Here is a 10,602-nt window from a genome sequence, read left to right as displayed (position 1 = left end):
CCAAACTTAACTTGCCTTTCATTTTGTCACATGGTAACTTCAACCACACACTGACTGATTGACTGTGGTTTTGAAACGTTTCTGTAACAGATTCCTGGCGCACCTTCAGCATTTGTTGCATTTGCTGCAGTAGGTAGACTCAGACACTTTCTCAAATCTGTGAGGAAAAATATGAGGTGAACATGTAATGGCTGTGTTTTTCAGAGTGATGAGATGGCTAAGGGGTGGCTAAGCAGCAGTGTGAGACTGTGTGAACTGAGGACTGCCACAGTGGACCAGCCTGGACAGGTGAAAGTACAGTATGCACCTGTTACCTGCTGTGACTGCCATTCCCCAAACTGACTCAAGGGTGTGAAAAAGTATCGCAGAAGCAAGAAGCAGATGTTGTGGTGACAGCTGTCACTAAGGACTGAGGAAATTTCCAAAAACAAGTGTGATAAGGGAAACAATTACGGATGTATTGATAAGGCCCGATCAAAGGAGCAGTGAGAAAAGCAAACACTTGTGACAGGAACATTCTGCCACACAAGACCCTTTTGACAAGTATGCTTTATTGTTTGGAAAAGGTGGGGCTAATCAATGAAGCTGAATGGCAAAATTGTGTACAATCCCAAAATATATATTAATCCATAATGGCGGTCTTTAAGCCAGTATGAATGTCATTGCTCAGGTCAGAAAACAACACAGTGATACTATTTACTATAACACCAGGCAGTAGCCTAAGATGTAAGACTTATGACATGTATGTTTATGGGCATGGCTTAAATACAGCTCTGAGGTAGTTCTCTTCTGCTGTTCACCCCTGCAGGTTCAGAGGGAGGTGAAAATTAACCGGTCTGTCAGCATGCGAGTCAGCGGATGTAATTTCTCTGGCAAGAAGTCAGGAAATCAAGATGGATTAAAACCCTATATAAACTAGCTGAATAGCAAACTAAAGCTGAGAAAATATATATATAGGAGCTCTGCATTATGGATTGGTTAACTTAAGCAATACATTATTTGACATAACTGATAACTCATTGATTTTGTATACTCTGGATTATACAAAACTTCTAACAGTCAAGAGAGTAATAACATTAACAGTGTCAGCTAACAGTAACAAGAGTTAAATGCTTATAGAGAATAGATGCACCATGCAAAGATAATTAGCAATTTATCAGTGAAACATAGAACAAGGGAGAGTAGGGAGGGGGTTGCTGGCATTGAGCTGGCATCTTGTGACCTTCACCAGAACACCCCTCCTTCGATGACGAGTTTTGAAAAAAGGTATAAAGATTGGAATGACCAAGAGATGTTTAGCATGCTCTACTTTGACTTGTATATTACTCTTCTAGACAAAGCTAGTATTGCAATAAAATCCTTATTATTCACCAGCCCTGGACTTTGACTCTTTTCCCGAGAACCAACTTGTCAACTGTCCTCTCCTCTCAGTGTCTCTCTGCCCTGTGTGTGTGTGTGTGTGTGTGTGTGTGTGTGTGTGTGTGTGTGTGTGCACGCCCCAAAAGTCTTTTTTAGGAAAGTTAAGTAAAGTAAAACAATGTAGTCTGAAAACAATTTCTGGGAGCTTGCAGTTCCTACATTTTACCAGGAGATGAAGTGGTGTTAACAAACAATTTTAGTCTATTTCTTTTTACCAGTTAAAAACTGCAGTGTTGACAAGGGCAAAACAACCTGTTTTAACCTGTTCGACCCAAGCATGCATCCTGCTCATGTTTGTCTGTTTACATCATTATTGTAAAACAACATACATCAGTCTTAAACGAAAAGTAATAAAAGAAAATGAATGAAACACTTAAATCACACAGATTTCTTAGTTGACATATTTCGCTTATTCAAACGATACATATTTTTTTGAATTTTTTTTTGTTTTTAATATATGTATATATGTTTTACGTATGAAAGCTCAACACTTCTTCATTTTTATTTTATTTTTATAAGTCTCTTATTCAAGGCACTCAACAGTCAAACAAACTGTCTAACAGACCCTGTGTTAAACATGCTTTAGAATACCTTGAACTCTCTTAGATGAGGGTAATATAAAAAATAAAAAAAACATTGCTATCATTAAACCTTATGAGATAATTATTTTGTTCTGAATATTGGTTAAAATACACCCAGTGACAACTTTATTTTGTAGAACTTTACACCAGCTTGTTTATGCAAATATTTAAACAGCCATGTGGCAGAAATTAATACATAAATGCATTGGTCAAGAGGTTCAACTGTTTTTCAGACCAAATGCCAGAATGGGGAAGAAATGTGATCTATGTTACTTTGACCGTAGAATGATTGTTGGTGCCAGACAGGGTAGTTTGAGAAGAAACTACTGATCTCCTAGGATTTCACACACAACATGCACAGTTTGCAGAAAATGGTGTGGAAAAAAAACATCCAGTGGGCAGAAGTTATGTGGACAAAAACGTGTTGTTCTTGAGAGAGGTCAGAGAAGAAGGGCCAGACTGGTCAAAGCTGACAGGAAGGTGACAGTAATGCAAATAACCAGACATTACTTCAATGGTTTGCAGAAGAGCATGTCTGAACCCACAATGCATCAAACCTTTAAGTGGATAGGCTAAAGCACCTGAAGACCAATATGTTAAAAAAAATTATAAGTTTAACAAATACCTAAATATGTTTTAAAATCAGCAACAGTCTGCAAGGATTCTACTGGTCCATATGATTGAAAATGTTTAATATAATTATTTGACCGAGGTCTGCAGTCTACAACAAGCCCTATTTTGGCATAATTTTGTCTCATGAAATCAAGATGCCCATGAAGTGAAAAGGAAGGCATACAATATGAGTTGAGAAAAAAGGAGAGAAAAAATAAGAAAAATCATTATTTTCTTGCAGTGACAGGTATTGCTGTATCCAATTAGTTCATATTTGCATGTGAAGCCAATTACTTGGACGTTTTGAGTCTATCATGAAAAGGGCTGCATTAAATTGCTTTTGAAAAAGTAAAAAGGAAAGTGGTTAACGCAACTTTCAGAAGTGTTCTTACTACATAACGTAAAAGCTTCTTTTTTGAATGAAAATGTGGGACTGCTGTTCTGCAATGCATTTTAGGAACGTATACTGAATGCGCAATAAATATCTAAACAGTACTTTGCATTATGGCCTAGGAAATTATCAAGCCGTCATTAACGAGCAATGTGGAAGCTGCCTTCCCATATGTGGAGCGGCCTACTGTCAGGTATGAAATCAGTGTTCCAGCAGCCCTGCTGAGGCGGCAAATGATTGGCCGAAATGTCTTCCAAGAAGGCAATGATTCAACCCGTATAGTATGGCAGCGTCTCTTAGCGCAACAGTGACCTCCTCTGGTCAGTCAGGTACCTGCAGTCTGTTTGCACAAGTCGTATTTAGTGTCGTAATTATGCAAATTTTGGAAGGAAAGTAAGGAAACCGCACACAACACATACAAACACATCACATAATATGCAAGTGCTAAATCACTTTTACACTATTATTATACTGTATATTGCATTCATTAAAGCTTGCTTTGCCTGCATCTATTTGCTACTTTCCAAGGACAACAATTAGCTTATTTCTGAACCATAATGTACATAAATAAAAGCATACGTGAGCACATTGTATAACTATAGTTGTCCCATGCAAGAGCTATTTTATGCTTAAATTCTTGCATCATGTGTTCTCACCACTTAGCACTTTCTCAACTGATAGGTAATATTTCGGAAGCATATGTAAGCAATTAATTTCAATGGGAATATTTAAATTCTGCTTATAACTGGGTTGTCCTTGTCTGGAAGTTTTTTTTTATCATTATTAAACCAGGCAATCAGTATTTGACACAAATACAGTAATAAGCCATTGCAATTCTTATCAGAGAAATGGGCCAGGAAGTTGTCAAGTCAAATGCAAGTGTGGTGTGAGCATTTAACTCCACCCTCCACAAAACATGAGAGGCGAAACTAGAAGAACATCAGATGCTCATGCATTTTGTGAAGTCTTGGTGCAGATCTGCTGGCTTTAAACAGGAAGTGAATTCTCTTATGGTTACTGCGGTTCCGTCACTCACAGTTCCTCATCAGCTCAGAGTCAGTTTGTACAAACTGTACTTTCCCTCTACGCAGAGAAAATGGTGAGTAACATTGTATTTTTCCTTTACATTTCTTCCAAATATGTTTCTCTGGATAACAAAGATGAGTGAATACAGGCTTAAAAGCACCAAACTGTTGCTGAAGTTCACTTTTCAAGTAGACAATAAAAGGCATTACATCTACATTACAACGATCACAATCAGTTTAAACTATTTCTGCACGTACGGAAAACTACTATGAAAATATTTACTTTAAAATTTAACTGTCATGAAATGAAATTGAGGAAGCACACATTTGGCCTAAAAGGAAAATTGTTTGAGAAGGAATGAGATGGCACGTTAACATTTCTGACACCCTCACAACATAGACTCAACACGGCTTAACCAGGCATGCAGAACCATTCAGATAGCGATCCTCCCTTCCTACCTCTCAGTGACTTTCCATTTGGCTAAAGTGCTTTATAGCATCTTAACGCTCCATCACACTCCTCTCTTTGCTTTTCAAATGTTCTGCTTTACTAAGCCTTGCTTACATTTCACTCACTCTTAATATTTATTCATTTTGGCATTTGTAACTTGGCAGGTACTTATAACTATAAAACACCTGCAAACACATAGATAAATAACTTATATGACACCCACACGTCCCAGATGGACAGAAAGTGAGAAATATGCCAGCAAAACATGGAATAGACTCCAATTATGGATTTTTCAGTTTCCCATGTATGTTGGCACTGGCCTTTTCTTCAGCATTATCAAATCTAGATTTAAAAGAACCATGTCTCTCTTTTGATTTTCTTATCTTTGATATTTTTAAAAGGAATGTATACCAATTTTTTCATCACAAACTATTTGTTGTGATCACCAATTAACGACTGTTTGCTGGAGCAACCCATCACTTTTATTAATGAAGTATAAAGAGTATAAACAGTGAATAAGTATAAATTAAATTAGATCGATGTTAATCAAATTGAGATTTATGTATTATCAACTGCTAATATTCATCTGTTTAACTGAATATGAATTAGAATTGTGTAGGTAGTATGTGATAACCAATTTCCAGAAGGTTCCTGCACATTTTCTGTGAGGGGAATTTTCCTTGCGGATGAACAGCCCAGTTTGATGCTGAAAGATATGAAACTGTTAATTTGTCATTGTTTTCATATAATGTAATGGATAATATCCCCAGTACAGCAAATATATGACCCTGTAAAATTACTTTGATGCATAGACTCAATAGAGAACAGAATCATAGGAGTCCATATGAACTGCCAAGGAAGGCAAGCTATTCATATTCTTTGTGGCAAAAATAAGGAATGCAAGGAATTCTTTCACTCCATGTTTGTCTCAATAGATTGCACAACTAATTTTTCATATAAATTCCAGATAACCGTATCCAGAATAATGTAATCCCCAACGTGGGACATGATATGCATCATCATGGACACACTATAATCCAGTTACGATTTTCTAGAATGCCAGAAGACATGGCAGCCTATCCCTTGATTGTGGGGGCTATTGATCCTAATCATATTAAAAGGAAATCGAGACAACTCTTAACTGCTGCTCAAACCAACAAATAATATTGTAATGGCCTTGAAAGCAAAATAATGAAATGCTCTTTTGCCACCAGTCCAAAATAGTACAAGAGATTTTGAAGTCTATGTTACTGTAAATGCTGCCTATTGATAATTGTATGAATTGACCCTCTTTAGTAATGTTCTTCTCTTGGTTCTCGCTAAATGGGAACTGAATTCATTTCCTGTCATGCTGCCAGCACTCACACTAAGAAATATCTCTGAAATGGAGGACCCACAGCCTCCAAATAGCCTCATATTGCACTCTTTATATGCAACATACGGCCCCATTTCCCCACACCATTCACGCGCTTCACTACTTTACCTTCTCGACAAAGAAACTTTTAAATTATATTTGATTTGAAGCCCTGCATTGAGCTATACAGGATATGTATATGCTAGTTTAGTTTGCCACTTAAATCAACAGCGAATTTCTTTTTAGGCAATCAAAAATCCTTGACAGCCAAGTACAGTTCAATGTACTAGTGTAAACACCACTCCACAGTGCAGCCATTTTGGCAGCCAACCGTGTCCCTCACTCATTCTTCAATAAAATGAAGCAAAAGACATTGAAATTCCCAACACTGACAACCATTTCAAGCATCCTTAAGTACCATACAGAACATCCAATTATTTGAGAAGCAATTTGCTGAACAAAGTTGAGCGAGTATCTACCCTACTCTGTCAACTACATCCGGCCCTTGTATCAACAGATCTACACATTTTGTCCATGGTTACATTGCTTGATGTTACATTTCAAAGTGCATGAAGTCACACAATGGTACTAAAACCACACATATGCAAGTACTCAAAACCTATGTATTCTAAATACAAGTAATGGGAGGGAATGAACATTGAGTATTTTGCGCATGAGAACACAGAATTCTGGCCAATAAGGAGTACAGTTTCCTCAAATGCAAAGCATGTTGCTGAGCAGCAACAAATCAGTTTCAAGACAAATAAATTGTAATTATGTCCTGCTTTCAATGAGTGATATACATTTTCCTAATTTCCAAAAGTTTCTTCTCTCTCTGCAAGTAATGAGATAAATTACAACAGTAGTGACCTTTATCTCTGAGAATGATACAAATGACTACTGTACAGGAAGTTCACCCCCATAAAGCCAAACTTAACTTTCCTTTCATTTTGTCACATGATAAATTCAACCACACACTGACTGATTGACTGTGGTTTTGAAAAGTTTCTGTAACAGATTCCTGGCTCACCTTCAGCATTTGTTGCATTTGCTGCAGTAGGTAGACTCAGACACTTTCTCAAATCTGTGAGGAAAAATATGAGGTGAACATGTAATGGCTGTGTTTTTCAGAGTGATGAGATGGCTAAGGGGTGGCTAAGCAGCAGTGTGAGACTGTGTGAACTGAGGACTGCCACAGTGGACCAGCCTGGACAGGTGAAAGTACAGTATGCACCTGTTACCTGCTGTGACTGCCATTCCCCAAACAGTTCAAGGGGGTGAACATGTTATTGTCTGGTCTGTACAATATGTAAACTATTATTATTACTATTATTAATGACATAACTAACTAAAATGTTTTACAGGGTTTAAGGGATGCAGTTTTCAACAGCTCCTCCTTCCCCAAGCCTGCCTACCAAAGGTCTTCTGTTCTAAACTCACTGGAGATGTACACCCAGGCTCTTAGGCAGGCTGGGATGGGCTTCACCACTGGGGGAAGGAGAGTGGGAATGGACCAGCACATTAGGGCAGAGGGCATTGATATGTTCGCCCACTGCCTGGCTGGAGACATCCTACAGTCAGCCAGAGGCCGGTGGGGGGCAGCACAGACTGAAGGGTACCAACCCAGGGGCTCCAAGGTAGGGCCACCCTTTGACCATGTCTCTGGGGGAACAAATCCCCCAGAGATGGGTCTGAGGGAAGGCCTCAGCTGCAGGTCCTCAGGAGGCCCAGAGCTGTGCTCTACAGTCCTAAAATCGCTGCTGGGGGAGGTTGCAGGAGAGAGGAGATTCCAGAAACCTCGGCACAGGTCCAAATCAGCACCGGATCCAATGGGGCAGATCCCCCAAGCAAAGGCAGTGGAGGTCTTTGGTGGATGGAGGATGGGTTGTAGGCCGGAGCAGGGGTCCCTCTCCTGCTGTTCACCCCTGCAGGATCAGCGTGAGGTGGAAGAACACATGGATCTGTGTGACGACATAGTGGATCAACATAATCAACACTGGAGACCAAGGTGTGCCAGCAAGGAGCACCCGGCCTGCTGGTTCTCAGGCAGTGCTGGAGGGCAGGAAACCAAGATAGAGGACAGGTCAGGTCAAAGATGCTTCCCAGGTTCACCTCCTCATGCCGGGGCCTCCTACTCCATATTGGCCCACACAGGCCTTCCCAGCAAGGGCTCACTGGACTACCCTGATGCTCCCCCAACTACTCCCCTCTTGCCTGAGATGATCAGAAGCCATGGCAGCTTCCACAGGAAGTTGAAGGGCAGCCTAGCAAAGGAGTTCCTGCCCTCGCCTCCACCTCCCACTCCCAAATACCTCCCCTGCATCTGCGAGGAGGACAGGTTGGGCCTCAGGGATGACAGAGCGGAGTTTGTGGCCCGGCTGATGCGCTCACTGTCCCTGGAGTGCTCAGATAGAGGGGCACTGGGTGTGGAGGAGGAATGGACAGGTGCAGAGAGAAGACATCAGGAAACACCCAGGCTTTCTGCCTATGCCAGCCAGCTATCTGCAAAGATCATCAGCTTGGCCACCACCAGCTGTGCGGCACACTTCAAGGACCAGGGTGCAAGAATGGACCCCGGCAAATGGCTCCAGCTCACAGCTGAACAATGGGCCAATGAGGTCATGACAGATTCCTTCCTGGAGCTGATGAAGGAGGATACTACAGAGTGGGTGGAGAGCAGACCTCCGGTGCAGGCCCATAAAATGGCCGAGAGATGGCCAGGAAGCTCCCTGTACCCAGCAATGTGTTCAGATACAGCTGTAGGGCATAAACCTGAGGACATCAGCCCTCAACAGAGCAGGAACCAGGCACCCCATGCCTCCCAGACAGATGACCTGTGCTCTTTCGCTGGGCAGCTGATTGCCAACATCCTGAGGCAGGCCCGGGCAGAGCTGGGAACACCCAGCAATCTTGGGCAATGCCTGGTTCAGGAGATGGCAAAGGAACTATGCAATAGCATTGTGGCTGAGGCTGTCACAATAGCAACATGGCAGCAAAATGCCAGGTGGAAGACTCCTGGGAGCCTGGAGGAAAGCTGCAACTGTAGCAGCGGTAAATTAGGGGCAATGGCCAGCATATCCCCCCAACTTGGCATGACCAAACCCTGTTATGTGACATCCTTGGTGGAGGCTGTGGTCAGGGACTCTGTGCAGGAAGCTGTGAGGTTGGACATGGGTCTCACTGGGGCGAGTGCAGACCAGGACCCGAGGCTTGGAAACCCCATGGGGTCTGAGGTCAGGGCATTTCTGGACACATCCGCATGTCTGGGAACGCAGGTGCTCCAGGGGATGCTTCTGTGGGCAACGGCCTCCAATTTAGGGAGCCCCACTCTGCAACTCACAGTCCAAGATGTACAGCTTCAGGCAGAGGTATGTCATGAAGACATTTCATCTATTTGATTCCCACTTTCTTTGCAATAAAAAAAACAGTAACATTTAATGTCATTCAGTGCTTAAAAAAGGTGACATGACCACTGACCCATACATTCGTTGTTTTCTGGCCTAGTTTTCCATGTTGGCCTACAGAGCTCTGCAGGCTGGCTGGACAGTGGGAGATCTGATGACATCACTGTGGCAATATTGTGAGCTGGAAGACAATTTGGCTGGCAGTGGGCGCAGCCTAAATGATACTTCCCTGTTGAGGTATCTACAGGAGAAACTTGTGGCGGAAATGACTGACTTGGAAGAGTTAAGACAATGTGTTCTGCATACTGACATAGCTAAACACCATGTGGATATCATGTAAGAAGCATTCATTTCATGCTTTATTCGATTACATTTATTTATTTTATAGGTGGAGCAGGGATATAATAAACACAAAATAATTATTTGAATAAGTGCACTGATGTTGTATTTCTATTAAACCAAAATGAGAAAAACAATGCTGACACATAAATCAATGAATGAACAAAATAACTTCCACAGAATAAAATTACATTCCTGAATTAAATTCTGCAACCTATAAAAAACGCATCCCTTCAGAAGCACACTTTTTGCAATTTCAGTACATGTTTCTACTGTTTAATCTTTCTGAGTCATCATGATGGCAAATAAATGAATAAATATAATGGAAAATAATATGGCCAAAACTGTGTGATTATTTTTCTCTCTCAAAAGAATTATGAATTCAATCTTTGTACGTACACACAAGCGTTTTATTTAGAATAAAGATTATTGGGTGTCATTTTGCCATACATTCTACCATGTCAGCAAACACATGATATATATAATCTAGTATCCTCGATTACATAATACAGAGATCAGACCAAACACCCAAAAGTCAGAAATATTACATATTTTACGACTTTTTAGTTATTTGTTCCATGTGTAAAAGCATGCGTGTTTCAGAGTTTTTATTTGCCTTAACTTCTGCAACATAGCCTCAATAATCCAGGAGACTGGTACAAAATACTTGAGTCGTTTGCCTTCTGAATCTGGATTTTACACCTCTGAACAAATAGCCCACCGGAGTGTCTGTGATGGAGTCCGAATGGAGAAAGTTCAAAGGTAGGCTATTATTCGAATGTTGCCACACGGTAGCTTCGTGTTAACTTATTTTCGGTGCCTGGCTCGCTATGGAAGCTAGCTAGCTAGTCTTGGTGATTTAGATAATTGATTAGAATTGCTTAGAATTGGCCAAATTGATACTATGCAAGCAACAATTTTGGAGCAAATTTTATGTTTCAATCCCCCAATTTTTTTATTTTTTTTTCAAGTCACGATTTTGTGGCGGTCCAGAGTTACACTGTTATAAGAACAGATTTTTTTATT

The 10,602-nt window shown here is 40.8% G+C and overlaps 1 protein-coding gene across 1 annotated transcript; it reads left to right on the top strand.

Moving 5' to 3' along the window:
* Positions 1-3,950: 3,950 nt before the first annotated feature.
* si:dkey-171c9.3 (uncharacterized) lies at positions 3,951-9,909 on the top strand. Its single transcript, XM_061235459.1, has 4 exons — positions 3,951-4,102; positions 6,965-7,048; positions 7,198-9,201; positions 9,338-9,909. Exons 1-4 carry the CDS (start codon positions 4,100-4,102, stop codon positions 9,575-9,577), a joined length of 2,331 nt encoding a protein of 776 aa, XP_061091443.1. The 5' UTR covers positions 3,951-4,099; the 3' UTR covers positions 9,578-9,909.
* Positions 9,910-10,602: the final 693 nt, after the last annotated feature.

The sequence above is a fragment of the Conger conger genome, chromosome 3, assembly GCF_963514075.1.
Source record: "Conger conger chromosome 3, fConCon1.1, whole genome shotgun sequence".
NCBI lineage: Eukaryota > Metazoa > Chordata > Actinopteri > Anguilliformes > Congridae > Conger > Conger conger.
The sequence above is the reverse complement of the archived record's forward strand: the minus strand, read 5'-3'. Positions and strand labels throughout refer to the sequence as shown.

What these genes read in the sequence shown, in the direction of transcription:
- si:dkey-171c9.3 (XM_061235459.1), top strand. An exon ending in CAGTGGACCAGCCTGGACAG is followed by an intron (nt 7,049 to 7,197) that starts GTGAAAGTACAG and finishes AATGTTTTACAG; the next exon opens with GGTTTAAGGGATGCAGTTTT. An exon ending in ATGTACAGCTTCAGGCAGAG is followed by an intron (nt 9,202 to 9,337) that starts GTATGTCATGAA and finishes TTTCTGGCCTAG; the next exon opens with TTTTCCATGTTGGCCTACAG.